At 41.3% G+C, this 21248-nt stretch overlaps 1 protein-coding gene across 1 annotated transcript; it reads left to right on the top strand.

Annotated features, from left to right (window-relative positions):
• The first annotated feature begins 1124 nt into the window (after positions 1-1124).
• On the top strand, positions 1125-19626 carry LOC131231573 (uncharacterized). The gene is made up of 9 exons (XM_058227821.1): positions 1125-1265; positions 3026-3148; positions 3934-4131; positions 5579-5657; positions 11127-11272; positions 13160-13273; positions 15184-15315; positions 16008-16121; positions 19080-19626. The coding sequence occupies exons 1-9, from the start codon at positions 1131-1133 to the stop codon at positions 19128-19130; spliced, it is 1092 nt and encodes a 363-aa protein (XP_058083804.1). The 5' UTR covers positions 1125-1130; the 3' UTR covers positions 19131-19626.
• Positions 19627-21248: the final 1622 nt, after the last annotated feature.

The raw sequence follows: 21248 nt of genomic DNA, 5'->3' as shown, positions 1-21248 counted from the left end.
CACTAGACAACCTAGAGAAGAGAACTTAATTTCTCTTGATAATGATGTAGAGTTGGCCTATAGGTGGCTTGAATGAAGATGGGCTGATTTCTTGAAAAATGACACGTCATGAAATTCTTTTAGAGTAGGATAGTGAAGCACAACTCGTTATGGACTTCAACTGTGAAGTCTTAGATATCAAGAAAGCTAAATCTATCAAATTTAGAAGAACACAAACATAAGCATTTGTCTCTGGGCCTTGACCAGTGGTCTCAGAAATATCACCCCATGCCACTTTGGAGAAAGGAGAGAAGCAAAGGAATCCAATTTAAAAGGAATTCTTTATTTAAGAAGAGAGTCCAAACACCCCTTCCAAGTCTGCATCTATCTACGTGGTGCAGGACACGCTTTTGGATTGAGAAAAACGGATGGATGGTGTGGATATACAACATATACATCAAAGTGGACCCCACGTCACAGACTGATCCAATTCAATGTTACCCCGGCTGACTGAATCTAATCCCCTTTAGGTAGTAAATAAGCAAAGGTGAAATGACAAGCTTGGGAATGATCCAACCTCCAAATTTTGGAGTTTAAAGTAAGCCATTGAATCAAATGTCTTATGCTCACCTACACATGGGCGATCATCAGAATTGCCTTGTTGGGCGCACGATTATTACTGTGGCTCCTACAGAGTAGCTTCACAACATGGACGGTTCCGATCATCAGATCATCACAGGAGTAGGGGGTGGCCCATGCTGAGAAGCTTATTCTGACTTCGGCTCGACCGTGATGTGTGGGTCCCATCCAACCTGTCCATTAGATCCCGTGTTAGGCCCATATCGAAAATCCAGCCTGATAAATGAGCCGGGTTGGGCAGGGGGGGCGCCCACCGTAGGAACCTCCGGATGGAATGTGTGGTCCCACCAGGATGATGTCTCCCACCCAAACTCAGGTGGGCCCAGCAAAGTTACTACATGGGTGTTCTTTTAGGAGCGAGCGTCCATTGCTCCGAATCGCATGTTCCACCAAAGTTCTGTAATCTGTACCGGGGTAATTCTCGCCATGTACGGTGAAAATGAGGAGGGTTACCAGAGTCACGGTTTGGATTCGAGATGCATTTCATAAGTGGGCCCACTCATCGCGAACGTATGTTAAAGTGTGATTATTCCCCCCCTTCTTTCTACTTCTTTCTCTGCCCGTCCGTGAAAAAGAACCAAAAAAGAAAATCAATGGCGACGGAAGTGGAAGAGCTGCTTGGATTTCTATCTTCTCCTTCTCCTCAAGTAAGAATTTCTTCCACCCTCCAACAGGTTCTTCTTCTCTTTCTGTCCTATCATCAAATAAATAAATAAAATTCAAAATTCGACTGCTTGTCTCTCTCCCTCTCTCGATGAATTTCAATCACGAGTTTATCGGGAATCAGACCCATTTCTCTCTGAATCCAGTAACATTTTCTTTCCCTATAGAAAAAACCCACATCCGATCAGACCATTTTTTGTTGGATTCTGAGGAGGATTTGAAATGGGTGTGTTGATATGTTTAGTAATTTCCGTTGAGAACGGGGAGTTTAAGTTTTGATAATCTGGAAGCGGCTTCGAAGTCTTTTTTATTTTTTATTCTTGCGTATCTCATAATCGTAATTTACACAGGCCGCGTTTGGATACACTATTGAATGGAATTGCGATAAGTGGTTGGCGTGAGAAGCGCCGGAATGGGGTTAGATGGTAAAAGATCTAGCTACAAGCTAAGATCAATGGCAATACAAAAGAAAAGCTTTTATTCTCAAATGGCCTACAAGACTAAAACAAAAGAATGGAAGCCCTAATACTAATTAGAGGACTAAAATACCCTCCTAGCTTTAGTTTACTATGGCTTTAAGTAGGTTATCTTGGTCATTATGGAGATTGAAAGAAAACTAAACAAAAGCAAGTAAACACTAGTATTTGAGCTATTATGCGTGTGACTATGGGGTCCCACACGTTTGCTCCTGCAGAGCCCACACGTGGGATACATGGGACCCACGTGTGATTAAGTCGATCTGCTTGTGGGACTATGTATCTTCTTGTATCAGTAGTTCGAACAGAGAGGAAGTGGCGAATTGTATTTTACATGTCTTGGTATTCATATATAGGATTTAGCCCTCAGGGTGCAGTTGATTTCCTTTCAAGTCCGACTCATAAGTAATGTGACTGTGGTTTTCTGCAATTTGGACATTGCTATCTGCTAAACGAATTGTTTGGTTTCAGTTCAATTTGGCAATTTCCATTGGAAGCAGCCTGTTTTTATGGTTCACTTGTAGTTGTTTGGATGCTCAAAATTGCATTGGATTCAGTTCACTCAAATTACAAAGTGGCACCATCTGATTCACAGTGACAAGGAAACCCCAAATTGAACTTCTCTTTGCTTGAAATTGTACTTGAAACAATTGTAATCGCAATTTGAGGGCTATTCTCTCATTATGAATGAAGTTAGGCTACTTCTACTTTGGACATCTACTCTATTGAAATGGATTCTTGCAATTCAATTCGGCTGGACATCCAAACGGACCATTGGTGTTTCATGAACTTCAACTTTTGTTCGTGTGGGAAGAGTGAAACAATCGCTGTTTTCGGGACAGGGCTAATTCCGCTGACTTTGTTTTGTCTAAGGCTAAAAGAGCCGTTATTGAATGGGCTGCTAATGTTGCTTCTTTTAAAGACAGCGATTTTCTTTTTCTAGGTTTCTAGCTTCCGATCTGCTATCTCAGCGGATCGTCTTTGTTTCTGTTTTCTGTTTTTCTTTTAATAAAATTGTTATCTTTCAAAAAAAGAAAAGAAAAAGGAAAAGAAGGTGAAAACAAGGGTACCTTCTCAAATAAAAAACTTTTGTGCAATATGAATGCTTGTGTACGATATCTCATCAAGTGATTTTACTTGCTATGACAGTGCATCAAAACTAAAAAAATGTATATATGACCTTGGATTTGGTCTTTTGTTCTCTTTATTGATTTTAAATTTTATTTTTTTGGAGCTGGTGTTCTCATCTGAAAATTCAAAATATGCAGTTGAAGAAGGCAGCTGCTGACATTGTTAGGGACTTAACCGGTTCCGAGGATGGATTGCTCTCTCTTGCTGGCCACTCAGAGGCTGCCTTGCCTTCGCTTTCCCAACTTTTATGTGAAAAGAAGGTGGTTTGCTATGCCTTTTTTTTTTTGTTTGGAAAAGCTACTCGTATTTTCTATTCTTGAAAGAAACCTGTAGTGTCGGAAGCACAAATGACAAATGGAGCTTGAACAAATTCACAGAAGAACATGGACAGAATTCCAAGATTGAGAACTATCACTGTAGAGGTCCAAATTATAGCAAGTATTAAATAGTGCGTTTTAGTTGACTCAATAAGCAATGATTGCCTTTGGAGGATCCAGTACTCATGCAAGAGGCGCAAAACCATTTGGAAGTTGTGTTCCATTGCAGTATTGTGGGGGGTTATGAAGGGGTGAAACAATCACACTTTTAAGGGTCTTTGTTCATCAGCTTCTATTGTAATTCTCAGAGTTGAACATCTTGTTTTCTTGTGAGCAGAAGCAGCGGGTTTCTTGCCGCTGTATGGTTTTGGGGAAGGCCCTTTCCTTTGATCAGCCTGCTTCTGGTCCTGTTTGTTTTGGACCTTGTGCCTGTTGATCAAATAAAATCGTTTATCATGATGAAAAAAAAGAAAGCAATAAGCACCCAGCATGCGTGCTAAACAAAACCATCCTCCTTTATTTGATGAAGGATGCCACCATCATAACAAGATCCCATCATTGCCCTTGTTGTGGCACCGCCTTTGATTGCTTTTCCCAAGACATTGTTACAACACCACAAAATCACCATAATGGATGGATAATCAGAGATGCCCTTTTGCTCACCTTCCTAAAGGAACTGCTTCTTCGGAGGTAGCATAAATGGGTAACTCAATTGTTTTATGTTTCAGGAACTTTCAGAGCCAGCTGCTGAAGCTCTTATAAACATGTCGCAAAATTCATCTCTCTCAGAGAAGATGATTTCAATAGGAATGGTTAAAACAGCCATGGAGATGCTCTATAGACAAGAATGTTGCATTAGGCGGCTGTTGGTTATGCTCCTAGTTAATCTGACTCAGTTGGATGCTGGTATTGCTTCGCTGCTTCAGGTATTGCCTGGATGATCCTTTGATCACACTATGTTATTATTGATTTGTGTGTGTGTGTGTGTGTGTGTGTGTGTGTGTGTGTGTTATATTTGATTTTGGGTTATTGAAGCTACTCAGAGCAGCAGTTATTGTTGATGACTTGCAATATCTTGCTGGAGTTATATGATGTTCAGGCTGCATATTATGCTTGATATGCAGGAACTCAGAAACTGTATACCATATATTAACTCAAATGACCAGATTATGCAACCCACTGTCACCAAGTCACAATCCCAAGATCAGATTGATTGAACAATCCTAACCACCTATTCCTGGACACTTGTTTGTGGAAATTTGAATATTTTTCATTTTTAATTGTCCAATAAATGGCCACCGATCTGATAATTGGATAAATAATCAAATAAGCTTAATTTTTGGTTCATGCTACATGTACACTGGATACTATAATCTGGACAGTTTAATTGATTACTTATATTCCATATCCACAGTTTCTAAATGTCTGTGTATCATCCATCAAACTCTGCAGAGTACCAAAGTTTCTCTCCAATATCTTGTTTGTTTTCTGGTCCCTGTGCTACCCAACAATTGTTTGTATCCGGAAGTCATAGTGCTAGGTCTTGCAATTTGCAGTATGCCCCAACATGCAATTATATGAAATGCATTTCAATCTGACTATTGCTACTGTTATTTCCAGTTGGAACTTCTTTTCTCATGGACAGCGTGAACTAGAACTCATGTTGGAAGAATTCCTTTATTTTCTTCTTTTTCTGTCTACTATACATGTGATTAGGTTTTCAGTATCTCTGGAGTTACTAATACCGCTGGTTTCACCCTAAAGTGCCTTCAGTAGAGGGAGGGAGGGGGGGAGGGAGGGAGGGGGGGGGATGTTGGCCCAAGGAGAGAGAGGGGGGATGTTGGCCTAAAGAACTAACAGACATATATTAACATGAGAAATGCAATTTCATGTATTTTCCTACACCTTTTCTCAACCAACTTTGATAGTAAGAGCAGCGTTTGACACATTCATTTCTAGATGAGATAGAGGGAGGGAGGTAGGGAGGGATGTTGGCCGATGTTGGCCCAAAGAGAGAGAGGGGGGATGTTGGCCTAAAGAACTAACACACATATATTAACATGAGAAATGCAATTTCATGTATTTTCCTACACCTTTTCTCAACCAACTTTGATAGTAAGAGCAGCGTTTGACACATTCATTTCTAGATGAGATAGAGGGAGGGATGTTGGCCCAAAGAACTAACACATATATATTAACATGAGAAAAAAACCATGCTCTGCAGGAGTACATAGATAACACATGCAATTGCATCTATTTTCCTACACCTTTTCTCAGCCAACTTTGATAGTAAGAGCAGCGTTTGACGCATTCATTTCTAGATGAGATACCCATTTTACCAAATGTAAGTATTGACTCCTTACTCGTCTCCAGATTCAAGATGATAAAGTGCAAGGATTGTATGTTATGAAGCTTGTGAGATCATTTTGTAGATCGTCAAGTGAAGCAGCAGGTATCTTTCCTCATTTGTTCCTGATTTTGGTGCATTTGTTGGTCTAGAATCTTAGTTGCACAGTTTCAGAGCCACAATATTTGGTACATTGCTTGATATTCCCCACAGGTACCAATAAGATGCTATTGTGTGCTTTAACCATAGATATCACTGCATTATATATCATTTGCTACTCAAATTTGTTCTTCCTGCTTTTTTAGATTTTGAAGTTTGCCCTATAGATGATATGCAAACTCATAATTTCCTCAATGAAATTATACAGGTGATTGTATTTGTACCTAGTTAAACAATTTGATGAAACGATGTGCAACACTTGTATAATCCTTTTGTTTTGTTATGAGATTTCCATACCAGTTTCAATTTTGGCATTTGGCACTCTGTTTTTGCAACAGTCTACATACGCACGTACGTATGTACATGTTTGTTTGTACACACTCCCCGAGGTATTCTGTAAAGGTAACGGTGGTCATAACAGTCACCGCCGTTACTGTTACGATACAGTTTGTAATGGTTGTTCCAGGTTTTTTTTTGTTTTTTTTTTATTTATAATTTTTAACTTAGGGCTGTTACAGGTTGTTATGGGGCAATTTTTCTTCAATGGATACCATATATCAAACGTGCTCCTCAACACGTAATGGTTGTTACAACCTCGTGATGTGTAATGATTACCACCATTACTGTTATGTAATCATTTTGGAATACCTTGACACACACACACACACACACACACACACACACAAGGTCAATTTTATAGTAAATTATGGTAAGGTCGAGTATGTGGGTCCCCCCATGATGCGCATGTGGCATATGAATTGTTCTTTTGGTGACTCCCCTCCTAAACATGGTCAACCTTGTAGGAACATTTCCCACACACACACACATGTATATGTATATAATGCGATATTTCCTTTTAAGTGGTTTATATGCATCTAAGGGTTATTTGGTTGGTGCATCCACCATACGATTGTAGTTGCATATTATATTGGTTGAACTATCAGGGAGTGGTATTCTTGGAGTTAACTTCTCAATTATACTCTATACAAAACGAGAATTTGCTAGGGAAAAAAAAAATTCTCATGCAACTCATTTTTCTAGATGATTAAACTATTCACTACAAAAGGAAATGAAAAGGGTGTCTAAGAAATGACGTCTAGTTAATTAAGGTGAAGCTCTCTTTAATGAATTCATGAGTGCATTGATGCTAGGTTCAAGCAAAGATTGGGAGCAAGGTATTCAAAATCAGTTCCGTAACAGCCGTTACGTAACGGTAACGGTCGTAACTGTTATGCGTTATGGGGTTGAAATAGCCGTAACAACCGTTACAGAAAAAACAGGCCGTAAAGGCCCTGTAACGGTCTCGTAATGGTCCGTAACTGCCATATAATAGTTTTTTCAAAAAATAAAAAAGGGCCGTAACAGTCGTTACAGCCTATAGAGCTGGGCATCGGTCCGGATCGGATTGGGTCCAACTCGATCCGATCCAAAATCTCAATGGCCTAACCCGAACTTGATCTGATCCGGGACCGAGTCCGGGTCGCCTGACTCGGACCAATCCGAAATGTGCATTGCTTGATCCGATCCGAGTCCGACTCGGTCAGGAAAACCGAGTTGGATCGGATTTGGCTTGATCCGAAATGGACCGATTTGCTTCCCCAGCTCGAGCGCACCCGCATGTGTGTATGCTGAAAGGATGCCAACCATCGTCACCCCATCCGGACTCAAACCTCCAACCTGCATGTCCCTAAATAAATTCAAAGCCTCCACAGAGAACCCATTTTGAAAATACCCAGTTATCATCGTATTCCAAGATATGGTCTCTCGTTCGGGCATTTTATCAAACACTAGGCGTGCATCGTCCAGTAGCCCACAGACGGAATAGAAATGGATGAGAGTATTGCAGGCATGAATTTCAGATTCGTATCGGGTTTTGACCACATGGGCATGGATCTGCTTGCCTTCTTCAACGTCGAGAAGGCGAGAGCAGGCCTTGAGAAGCGCGGGGAAGGTGTAATCGTTGGGAAGAAAATTAGATTCGTGGGTGGTAGAATAGAAGGAGATTGCGATTTGGGAAGTGGGAAAGTGGTTTTGGGAAGTGGTTGGTAAAATTAATGTTCCAGATTCGTCTTCGAGGCTTAGTATTTGGGATTATAGTCAAAATGTGTGTATATATATTAGCCGGCTTTCGTAGCAAATTCTATTTGTTCTTCGCCGCTTTGGGTTGTGGGGCTTACTTCCTAGCCCCAGTGGGAGTAGTGACTAGCGTTATAGGTCGTTGGGCGGCCGGAAGGTTGCCATGAGTAAGTCAGTTTGGGAGACCGAAGGCAGTTCTCCGTGCACTGGACACGTAGCTTACCAAATTAGTTGCGACACAGATGGGAATGCATGCTACGAAAGAAAGGGTCGAGTCTGATACGACCGGGATACGAGGCGCCACCGGCGAACGAGCTTCTTTATCGGACAGCTACGGCAATCAATTAATATGCTGGGGTGTACACACACACACACACACACACACACACACACACACACCCCACCACCCGACTCTGGATCGGATCGGTCTGGATCCATTCAGATCGGATTTCAGATTGGATCGGTCCGGATCCACCACGATCCGAACTCGATCCGAAATTCATTCGGATCTAAATTACCCAACTCGATCCTGAACGATCCAGGCCATCGGTTCGGTTCGGATCGGGTCTGATCGGGTCGGATCCATCGGATCAGATCTGTTTTGCCCAGCTGTAACAGCCTGTATCATAACGGTAACGGTGTAGCCGTTACGGCCATTGTTACCATTTTGGAACACCTTGATTGGGAGAGGTGGTGTGCAAGCTAGATATTGAGAAAGCTTATGACCATGTGGATTTGGGCTTTTTGGATTACATGCTTGGGATGATTGGTTGCGAGGACAAGTGGAGGGGGTGGGTCAAGGAATGCATGAGGTCTTCTAGGTTCTCGGTTTTGGTTAATGGCTCTACAAAATGTTTCTTTCAAAGTTTGCGTGGTTTGAGACAAGGAGACTCCTTATCTCCTCTCCTCTTTGTGGCGGTGGACGAGGCTTTGAGTAAAATTTTGGATTGCAGTCAACAAATCAGCCTCTTTAGTGGCTTTTCTGTCAGCAAATCAAGCCCCTTGGTATTACATCTCCAATTTGCCGATAACACACTATTGTTTTGCAATGCTAATGTCGGCATGGTGGAGAATTTGAGAATGATTATTTTGTGTTTTGAAGCTGTTTCAGGGCTGAAAGTGAATGTCACTAAGAGTGTTATGTTGGGAGTCCAGGTGCCCAAGGAGGAGCTCGCGATGCTTGCCTCGGTTTTGGCTGTAAGGTGGGTGACTTTCCATCCATGTATCTTCGATTGCCTCTTTGTGTTGGCAAACCGTCTAAGCACTTATGGGATGTGGTGGTTGAAAGGGTGGAAAGAATGCTCTTACTAGGTGGCAGAGTAGGTACCTATCTTTGGGAGGTCAAATTTCTCTGATTAAAGTGGCTTTGTTTAATCTCCCTGTGTATTTCATGTCCCTATTTCGGTGCCTGTGCTCAATTTTGGACAAAATTGATAGGCTAAGGAGAGACTTTTTGTGGCAAGGGGTGGAGGAAAAAAGGAAGTTCCATTTGCTTAAGTGGGATGAAGTTTGCAAGACCTATGAGGAGGGAAGGGTGGGCATTAAAAATCTGGGAGCAATGAATAGGGTTCTTTTGGGGAAGTGGATGTGGAGGTTTGGGATGGAGGAAGAGGCGTTTATTATCATTGTCAGTAAATATGGGTGCAATGAAGGTGGTTGGTTCACGAAAAATTCTTCTTTGTATAGGGCTTCTTCAATTTGGAAAGGGATTGTTTCAGTTAAACCAATTTTTGTTAAAGGAGTGCAATTTGTGCTTGGGGATGGAGAAAACATCAGCTTTTGGAAAGACATTTGGATTGGGGAGGAACCTTTGCAATTGCGTTTCCTGAGGATTGCCAGCTTATCTATGGACTGTAACGTGCTTGCGGGATGTTGCTACTCAAGAATCGGTGCTAACGTTGTATGGGCCCCTCCTTGTTGTCTTTTCATGTCTGATGAAGAGGTGGTGAAGTTGGCTTCTTTGTTGAATCGTATCAAAGTTTGCCACCTATCTATTGGTGAAAAGGATAAGATGTGTTGGCTCACGGACAAATTTAAATGTTTCTTGGTCTGGTCCTTTGACAAGATGCTTCACTCTCAAGGTAGCGGAGGGGGTTAACTAATGACTCTATTGCTACCAAATTTATGTGGTCCTATGGCGCGGCTCCGAAAGTCGTGGCATTTGCTTGTTTGGTTGGTCGGGATTGAGTCTTGATTGTGGATAACCTCCAGAAGTGAGGAATGGTTCTCCCACATGTTGTTTGACATGTATGGCTAATTTGGAGTCCATTAGCACATTTTCTTGCATTGTTTGATGGCTACCTTCTTATGGAATAGCATCCTATCCACGCACCGGATCAATTGGGCTTGCTCGAGCTCTATTGACTTATTTTTTTGGTCATGGCACAGGGTGGATCTCAAAAAGGAGTCGGAAGAATGTTGGCGTCTTTGTCTCTTGGCGGGGCTTTGGGTAATTTGGGAAGAAAGGAACAGGAGATGCTTTAGCAATTTGAGCCACTCTTGGGTGGGTTTTCTTGAAAGCAAGGACCTTGGTTACTGAATGGGCTTTGTTCTCTTTTTTTGGGTGGGGGCTGGCTTGGTCACTGAATGGACTTTGTTTTTCATGTAATTAGCATGGGTGGCTGCTTGCCCCCTCTTTTGCATAGCTCCTTTGCCTTTTTGGCACTTGTCTATAAATTTGTTGTTATCTTTCAGAAAAAAATAAAAAATAAAAAAATCACGTGCTGTCAACCAAAAGAGTCCGGTGTGTTGTCAACAAAAGAGGCTAGACTCTTATGATAGTTGATCAACATTTTGAAGGTCTTGACGACTCATGTAATTCATGTGTCACTCATGTATGGCTATTCGCATTACCCAAATGTGGGGAACATTATGTACGGAGATATCTTCAAAATCACACTGATCAAGCATCTCTAATAATCCATTTGATGTCTATAAATGAATGGTCCAAATTCCAACTCCAAAACCAGATGGTAACTATCATGTGCTCAGCCTAATTTTGATGATCCAATTCCATCCCACAATCAGATCAGAGATTTAGATGGTTGTGATTTCGGTCCAACTATTCCATGTGGATGTTCGAAGAGTTGCCACTATTAAAATGGTGGGGAACGATCATTTTCTTTTGAACCATCATAGGTTTCTTGTGAACCAAAAGAATCTTACTCTGTACAACTGCTTCCCCTTCCCTCTCTTGCAAACCATTCTCTCTCCCCTTGCATTGCACTTGCCACATTTACTAGTTTCTGTGACTGCAATTAATATTAGTTTATGTTAGTGTTGGTATCATCTTAAGTTGTGATGCATTTTTTTCTCATTTTCTGTTGCATTGTGATGCAGAGGATCCCTTTGAACATGTTGCTTCTATACTCGTAAACATCTCAAAAATGGAAGCAGGCAGGAAAATTTTACTGGACCCTAAGCGAGGCCTTTTAAAGCAAATCATTCCACAATTCGATTCAACAAACCCATTGCGGAAGAAAGGGGTATGGATGAGGGTTCGCTTAAATGAATTAGATTTCTTCAGCAGAAGTGTAAATAGGCCTCCAATTGAGATAAAATGATGACATTGCATGCAAAAGCATCATTTTCAGTTTCCAGGTTGAAGCATCTGTTTCCAGTTCTACATGTTTTGTCTTTCCGTTGTTAAGCTTAATCTATACACTGAAGGGTGTGTTGATGCACTTTGTAATGAATTATGGTGACTCTTCTACTGAAGTGGAAATACCCAAATTGTGGTTGCTTACAATTGATAGTGAGAGTCTCTGCCCCAAAATGCAATCACATTACATTCGCATTGGGCTGGGAAAGGGATGTTACCACGACTTGAAGGTTACTTCCTTATTACGAAGGTTATGAACATCATTAGTTTTGTGTTTTGATTTTTTTTAAACTGAATGTTCATAAGTCAATTCACTTGTGCATATCCGTGAAGCTCCACTTTACATCCGAGGATCAACTCTAACGTCACGGTGGTGATCCTAAGTTCCTAACATTTGATTGGCACTAGTTGACTCTTCTCGAGAAAGATCCTGACAGAAGCATAATCTTGCGAGGCAACTAAATAATGTGAAAGATCCTGACAAAAGCATAATCTTGGCAGACAACTAAATAGTGTGAAACTCATCACATTTCAAATAGTGATGTCCCATCTTTCAATTAAGTGCACCTTATTGGGTCTACTTCAAGGTGTTCCGTATCCATTATGATACGCCCGTAAAGGTCGATACGTATAGGTAACGGCCATGACCGTTACGTGATACGGGGGTGAAAAGGGGCAGTTAGTTTTTTGAGACCGTATCAGCCGTTACGGTGGCCGTAAAGGCCGTTACAGGGCATAACGACCGTTACTCCCATGACGGTCGAAAAACGATCATTTTAAAAAAAAAAAAAACTTTAAATTCGTTTTTCTCCTCTTTTTCACTTTTCTCATTTTAAAAACTCTCCTCTATCATTTTACAACAGATTTCGAACACTCTTACTATAGCTTTTAAGATTAAAATTGTGGATTGAAGTGATTTGAGTGAATAGATTCACTGAGGGCCTTTTTTTTCAAAAAAATTATAAAGTAGTATTTATGCCTTCTTCTAATTTCTAGTTCTAATGCTTGATTGTGATGTGTAAACATTAGAGACATAATCATATTAAACAATTCACTAGACAGCCTTATACAACACTTTCACCAAAGAGTGGACTGTTACACTAACATAAACATGTTCAAAACAAAAAATGAATTCATATTTGAAATATTTACATTATTCTTGATTTTCTAGATATTTTTTTCAAAATTTTTTGGGCAAAAGAAAATTTTCAACTGTTACAGGGGTCATAACGGTCGTTACGCCCCCGTATTGGCCGTTATGGCCGATACCCATATCAGTAATGGTGGTGACCGTTACGGCCACCGTTACCGATACTGAATACTTTGGTCTGCTTGTAGATTACACTCCTGCTCCAATGAAAAGCTTTCTGCATTCATTCATTTATATGATGTCATGTATGTTTCCTGCTCCGAGTCGCCGCAAATGATGGATATCTTAAGGTGGTTGAAGCACATTGAAGTTGCTAATTTAGCAAATTTCCCTCCCAAATATACTGATCAGAGCTTAGAATCATGTAATGATGATGTTCATATGGTTCATCTAACATACTCTAAATTGTCGAACTTATTTCTGCCTGTTTCCGAATTTTTTTATTCTTCCACACCCTTCATGATGTCTCACGAGGTTATCGTATGTGCTCCCAATGATGACATAAATTTAGTTTTTTTTTTCTAGACTGACTGTAAATTGTTTCAGTTAAATTCCTTTTTTTAACCTTTCCCTCCAGGTCTTTAGTTTTAAACTTTTGATAGGATTTATAGCTGTCAGCAGGTCTCTGGAACTATTCGCAATTGTTGTTTTGAAGCGGAGAGTCAGCTACAGAATTTGCTTTTGATATCGGAGTTTCTCTGGCCAGCTCTACTTTTGCCTGTTGCTGGCATGAAGGTAATATTCTCCAGTGGCGACTAACCATTGACTTGATTGGATTTCTCAGCAATAGGTGGAACCCATGATTTGAATTTTTAGAAGTCATGTTTTTTTCTTAATACTCTCCTTTGCTCTTTATATTTACCACAATTTATATTGGATAAATGGTATGTAAACACTATCATAGGATGATCAGTGAATCTACCCATGAGCAGCAGTAGAAATTTGACCTTATTATCAGATGGGTTTGTAATTTATGAGCTTTGCGAAGTGCATAGGCATGTGCAATAAAGCTCATGTAAATGCCACACGTGCGAGCATGGCGCATTGGCATGAGATCCAATCCATCCATCAGGTTGGTAGGACCTTCTACATGTTTTCCCAAAAATTAATGTGGTCCACTCAGCATGCTGGCCCCAATGTTGGAAACAGGTGGAAGGGTTAGAAAACTTCATCCAAAATTTTCTTATCTGTCCATTTGTTTTGCAAACTGTGGCCCATCTGACCAGTTGATCATCCTGATTCTTGGGCTAGGGCATCAATATAGTGGTGCCTTTCTGATGGATGGATCAGATTGATGACCTATTGTGCCTTGCTAGCACATCTGTGGTGTGCACGTGAGCTTTTTTTGCAGTCACGTGTGGGCTTAGCAAATCTCATAATTTATTCACTGAAACAGGAAATGATTTCCTTTATTCCACATTGGTCTTCATTATTCCATGGAAGCACATCTTGGGCCAACAATATCACTTCCACTCTGCTTATGTATGCAATGTATCAATGTTGTGTGTACATATGTTCATGTAGTTAACACTGGCATACTTGTAACTACTGCTGCATACAGGTTATGATGAGGTTGCAATCTGCCAATCAGATAGAAGGCATGCATGGCATATAGTTTTCAATTAGTCAAAGGCCATTAAAATCCTCTTGATTTTTGGATAATGTGGCTGTCCAAACACTACTATAGTGCAGATATTCATCCATATTATATGTGCATATAAAATGCCTCTTACCTGTCCGAGGGGCCATTTGGGTGTGAGCAAAGTTCTGTGCTGGGCAGTCTGTCCAGGGCTGACAGCCTGTCCCTGGTTTGTCTCCTCAATTTATGCACAGGAACCAAGATGAATGAGGATTGCTTATTCCAACAGTATACTTATTTTTTTTGTGGATGGCAAGTCCGAGACTGAGCACAAAAGGTGAAAAAGTTGTTCCTGTTTGTCTGTTGGATATATGATATTCTGTACAAGCCCACCACTTGCTACCGTCCATCTTCAAATAGCTCACATGTGCCACCATCAATCTTCAAGCACTTCAACTGCACCATGTGCCAACTTCCATCTTCAAACTCCCCACATGTGCCATTACAGACATGATCCATGAGCGCTCCATGCGCCAACGTCCATCTTCAAACTCCCCACATATGCCACTGTCCATTTTATGCTTATCCCAGGTGTTTGACAAATAGCGTTCAGGACATAATTGTGCTTGCTTCAAATGGGCTCATAATGCATTCATTTATTTTGTATGGTTTTATGGGCACTCACCATTCTCGATCTGATATCCACATTTGAGTGATTTCTTCAATTCATGCTCACTTGCACATGATATTACTATTGATTTCTTCAAAGTGTAGAAAAAGATTTCGACATGATTCTATCATTCATATCAATTGCGTTCTAGTTCTTAATTTCTGGTATCTAGGTATCTCTTTCCCAATCATTATTGTTTATTCAGATATTACATATACTGTAAATGCTGCACCTTCTAACCTTTTCCTTCATTAGGGGTTTCTTTCTAGACCATGCATTGGTATTGGGCAATCTCCTCTCCTTTTGAAGTATCCCACTGTTTTCTTCTAACAATGTTTGTCATTTATCATAAAAATATGCTAATTTTTCTTCTTTGATTTGGTGAGTCATGCTCAGGCTTATAGCGATCAGGATACATCAAAAATGCCACTCGAGCTTGGGAATGCCCTTTCACATGAGCGGGAAGCAGTCGATGATCCAGAAATTCGTGTACAAGCACTGGAAGCTATTTACATGATTGCCTTACAGGTCAGCTTGTCTGTGTTTGCTTATCTCGACTCTATATAACGCCCACAGCTTTGGACATTTTTGGCCTCTCTTCACAACATTGGTTAAGAGGGTAAATTTGCCACAACAATGTAGTTCCTTGGCAGGGAACGGTTGAGATTTTACTGCACAAGCACCTGCTGTCTTCTACTTTTTTTAATGTGTGTACCTTGCACCGACCTGTCCTCTTCCCTACTTAGACGCACCAGGTGTCTATTAGGGAGGCAGTGAGACAGGCTCTGTGGGGCCCACCCTGATTACTGTGTGACATCTACTCCATATATTTGTTATGGCGGTTCATGTTAGGATGTTGGCCCAAAAATTACACAGATAAGGAACTCGAGTGGGCCCCAGCAAGGAAGATTGGAAATAATGAGGATAGGTGGCCCTCCATTGCTCCCTGTCGTTCTCTGTGGTTTGGCCCACCTGAGTTTCCTACTAGGCTTATTTTCGGGATCTAGGCATAAATGGGAGGGCATATCTGATGGACAGGTTGGATGACACACACATCTTAGTGGGTCCTACAAACTCAAAACATATGGAAACTCATGTACATTCAATCTCATGTGATCATTCCCCCAACGAGATTGAGAAATTTTGGTTTCTAGATTTTCTTCCATGGCATTTACTTTTATCTTACACCCCTCTGCATGTTCCTTTCTCTCTCTCTCTAGGACGCAGGACGGAGAGCTCTATGGTCTGTCAATGGCCCACGGATACTGCAAGTAGGGTATGAGGATGAAGAGGATCCAAAAGTAATGGAAGCATATGAGCAAATCGGCTCCTTGGTATTGCACTCTCATCCTTTCTTTGCCACCGATATTCATGTGGGTCAGGGTTTTTGTTTAGTTCTGCATATTCTTGTGGTATTATAGTTTCAGCTACTTTGTTTTGCTTCCTTTTCTTCATGAGTCCCATTTTTAATCTTGCTTATACTAATGTTGAGCTTTGCTAAGCGCACATGTGTGGAAGTCAGCTAATGCACGTGCCACCACATGTGCTATCGTGGCAGACAGGTGAAATATCCAAGCCATCCATCATCCATCAGGTGGGCCTCACCATATAGATGTCACTGCCCAAAGATAAAGGTGGTCTATTCAGTAGGCAAACCATGATATTATGAAGGGAATTTTACAAAAAAACTACATAGTTAATATAGAATTTACATTCCGGTATTTTTTTATTTTTCAAAATGGTTTTCAATAAGCTACCCCATCAATTTATGTGAGGGAATTTTATGGCAAAATTCCTGAGGAATCTATATTTCACCAAATAATGCCTGAGGGATGCAATTACAAAAATGGTGTCATTTATTTATTTATTTCTTTACAAATAGTGACATTCAAGACTTGTCGGCCTATGTGGTATGTGTATAACATCCAACCCGTTAAATGTATGCACCACGCCATGGTGATAATACAAACATGGTGACAACACGAACAAAAAATCAGGCAAATCAGATCATCGGATGGGCTACACTTGAATCGGGATATTTTGAATGGTGTACATTATTTTTTAAGGAATTGGCCCCCCCTACAATTGTATCCACCATGTTTTTGGTTCGTCTAATAATAATGTTGGCGTGCATTTGTTGGACAGGTTGGATGTGAGACACAACATGTGGGCCCCATAACTTTCAATTTTCCACTTTATTTTAAAGAAAAAGCAAAGGAGGGCAGTAATGTAATTTCTCCTCTTAAAAAGCACTATTTGGGAATGTCAATCACCAGAGGCACTATTTGGTAAGATCCAATTCCTTTGAGGAATTTCGCCGTAAAAATCCCTTTTATGTAATTATCATTGGAGTACCTCGCATGCCAGCAAAGGGGTTGGCAGCTTGGATGGGCTCCACCGTGTGATGTTTATGTGAAATCCACCCCAACAACTAGCCGCGTCACCCCATGTTAGGCTCAAGGCCCAAAAGTCAGCTCCATCTGTGATTCAGCTGGGCCACATGATTAGAAAGTGTACAGGGCATCCCTCACCCTTCAAACTGTTTCCCTTGGTGTGACCCATCTAAATCACGGATGGGGCTGATTTTTGAACCATATGCGTAAATTTTAGCGTGGCATCCAATGGTTGGAGTGGATTTCATAACATCATTGCGGTGGACCCTATAAAAATCAAGGGTGGATGTCTCTCCCAATTGTTTCATTTGGTGTAGTCCCCGAATCACATGTCTACTTGATTTTTGGCCTTGGGCCTAATGTGGGATTACACATCTAGTGATCGCAGTGGATCTCATATACGCATCAATGGACCTGCAAAATATCAAGGGTTGGTGTCCCATAAAAACCCCATTTAAATCTTCCTTTGTTAACAATTAAAAGGAGGACGTTGTGGTTGATTTTTTACGGGCCCACATTGATGTGTATGTGAAATCCAACATCCACCTTGATTTTTATAGGGCCCACCGTGATGATTATATGAAATTCACTCCAACCATTAGATGGCTCACCAAAATATAGGGATGGGCCCAAACATTAGGCCCATTCGTGATTTAGGTGGGCCACATCAAGGGAAACTGTTTGGAGGGTGAGGGTTGCTCTATACCACTCACGGATGGAGCTGATTTTTGGGCCCTGGCCGAACATGGGGGTGAGGCGCTTGGTTGTGTGGCACTTGGTTGTTCGGGTAGATTTCATGCAAACATCACCGTGGAGCCCACTCGAGCTACCAACTCCTATGTTCTCACAGCCAAACCCCAACTTCCATTGAATTGCTGAAGTGAAGGTATTCCAATGATAATTACTTAAATTAATGGGTAGCTTATTAAAGACGGAAGTGAATTGCCTTGTGTGCCACACACTGCATTCTGGTGGTGTGTTAACGTGGCAAAGTTATGTGGGCTGCAGGATGATGCATGTGTTATATCCACACCGTCCATCCATTTTACAGGATCATTTTAGGGCATGAGCCCAAAAATGAGGCAGATCCAAAGCTCCAGTGTACTACACCACAGAAAGCAATGGGGGATTGAACGCCTACCATTGAAAACTTGGGGCCGCAAAAGTTTTGGATCAAGATGATATTTGTGTTTTCCCTTTATCTAGGTCTATGCGATCTGATGAATGGGTTAGATGGCAAATAAACATCATGGTTGGCCCTGGAAAGGTTTCCGTGGCCCATCATTTTCTCCACTGCTGTCTGCGGTGTGGTCCACCTGACTTTTGGATCTGCCTCATTTTTGGGCTCATGCCCTAAAATGATCTCACAAAATGGATGGACGGTGTGGATAAGACACATACATCATGGTGGGGTCCGCAGAACTTTGCCATGTCAACACACCATGGAATCTGCTTCCATGAAAAACCCTTTTGAAAAGGGTAACGGAATGTAAATTCTATACCAAGTATATATAATTTTTTTGGTTTATAAAATTCCCTATTATAAATAAATTGACAGGTTAGGAAACTTTTGGCTGTTTTTTCACAGCGACACATTTTATCAATTGATTGTGGCCCCACCTTAGCGAGTGCACCGACCTCATTTTTGGAGTAGGTAATGTATACCATGCTGTTTTCTGTGGCAACATGTGCACTTGTACACACGTCTGGGCTTAGCAAAGCTACAAGAATGTTTGTCTCATCAATGTGTGGCAGGGCCTTGAATATCATGTACCTGATAATTCTTGAACCTTTTCTTTTTCTGTTCTTCTGGCAATTTATTATGAATTGATTAATGACTAACATCTTCTTTCTTATGTTTGGTTTATTTATTTATAAATTTAATTTGTTTTTTACCAGCTGGTTCATGGTGGTGAAGCCGAGGAACCAGCTGTTCCCACAGAAACATAGATGCCTCTCCTGCTCATCACAATCATCGGTCCTATCAATCAATTCCATGGTTTGCATGAAAATCAAGTATAACCAAATGCAGGCAAAAACAGGACCCTTTTTTATGGTTTGTTGCTGTGGAGCTTTAGAGGTGATTGGTTGCGATTGCTGTGGACAGCATTTGTGGGGCTGTATTAACTTTTAAACCTCGTTCAGGGCTAGTGAAACTTCTCATAATGGCGACATTGGCCCACCGTTTTCAAAATGGGGATGAGTCATCCCCCTTACATGTGGTATAGGTAGAAGTAGTAGAGCTAAAAAAATACAACGGTTGAGCAAAACCTAATCAGATTGGTAGCTGTCAAAACAGGATAAATTGTTGGGGTATGCTACATCCGCATTGGTGGGTCAGCAATTTGGATGGTTTGGATTGCCATTGCAACTATGTCATGTGTAACCATTTTTATAAGGGTGGTTAATTATCGGAGTATAACCAGTGAAATGAACTTTATGCCGAGCTGAACCTTTTAAATGGTTGAATAACTTCTTTCCCTTTCATCACCAGAAAAACATCCTTCTGCTTCTAAGTTATCAGCATAAAACGCATCATTGCCTGTTGGGTAGATGCTGGAATCATGCTGTATCTTTTTACTTAAATCATAATTATAAATTAGAAATCATGTCGCATCTTTCTTGCAAGGATTTTAAGTGAACTTGATAACCTGCAATCAGAATCTCCAATACACGATTGAGAGAGAGAGAGAGAGAGAGAGAGAGAGAGAGAGGAACTCATTTTTCAGCGTCTACCAAACAGGGACTTGGGACATTTTTGGAACGGAGAGAAGGCAACTCCCAATTGAGTACAGTAATTCACTCTAGGGCAACTCTCCGAATTATAGCTGGTATTACAGCTGCTGCATGTCTTCTATCCCAACGTATATCTCCATGGACTGACGATGATGTATATGTGACATCAAATCCATCCATCACCTGAGCTAGCCCATCTTTAGGAGGTAAGCCCAAAAATCATGCTGATCCAAAACCCACTTGGGCCACACCATAAGCAAACGTGGCAGTAGAAAGGTTCCAGGGCCGGGTATGATGTTCAGATGATATCCGACTCCTTCATAACCTGAGTACGGGGGATGGATGCCGATTGCCAAGTTCCTGGGATCATAAGCTAGGTGGGATCCACTCTGATTTTTGTGAGAAATCCACTTGCCCTTCCTTTTTTGACAGCTCATGTTAGGACAACCCCAAAATGAGGCAGATCCACACCGTTGAAAAAGTGGGCAGGGAAATACCTACCGTTGAAACGTCCCTAGGGTCCACCATGATGTTTATATGCCATCCAAACCGTTCATAAGGTCATTCCTACTGGGATGAACTGAAACATAAATATTAGCCTGATACAAAACTTGTGTCCACATGAATGTTTCAACTGCGTTCAATCCTCGTTGTTTCCTGTCACGTGGCCCACTAGATTTTTGGATCTGCTGCATTTTTCATCTAATGTCCTAATATGATCTGGCCAAACGGATGGACACTGGATTTCTGACAAACATCACAGTGGGCCCACCTAGCTTCTGACCCCTGGAACTTCCTGCTGCGACAGGGCCTCCAATGGGGACGAAAGGAAAGAGGTACATATCTGCTCTATCCAATGGGGGTGAAGGGGAAAAAGCAAACATCTGAGGAGCTGATTGGATGAGACCTGGCCTCACCCAAGACAGGCCGTCCATCCGTTTTTTAAGATCATTATCCCAAAAATGAAGCAGATCCAATTATCAGGTGTATCATACCATAGGAAACAGTAGTGATTGACCATTAATGGGCTACAAAAGTTTTGGATCAAGCTAATCTGTTTTTTCCTTTCATGCCCTAATAAGTTTTTAATGGTAAGACGGTCAATCACCACTGTTTCTTATGGTATGGTCCACCTGATAATTGTATCTGCTTCATTTTTGAGATAATGCCCTAAAATGATCTGGAAAAACAGATGGAGGGCCACACCGTCTTGGGTGAGGCTGGGGTCTCACCTAATACTCCTGATTATGTGAGACCGTGGATCCACCAGGTGGGTGGGACCCTGACCGTGCGCCCACTGATGTTTGTGATTACATCCATGCTGGCCATCGC

Source organism: Magnolia sinica, chromosome 2 (assembly GCF_029962835.1).
Source record: "Magnolia sinica isolate HGM2019 chromosome 2, MsV1, whole genome shotgun sequence".
Lineage (NCBI taxonomy): Eukaryota > Viridiplantae > Streptophyta > Magnoliopsida > Magnoliales > Magnoliaceae > Magnolia > Magnolia sinica.
The sequence above is the reverse complement of the archived record's forward strand: the minus strand, read 5'-3'. Positions and strand labels throughout refer to the sequence as shown.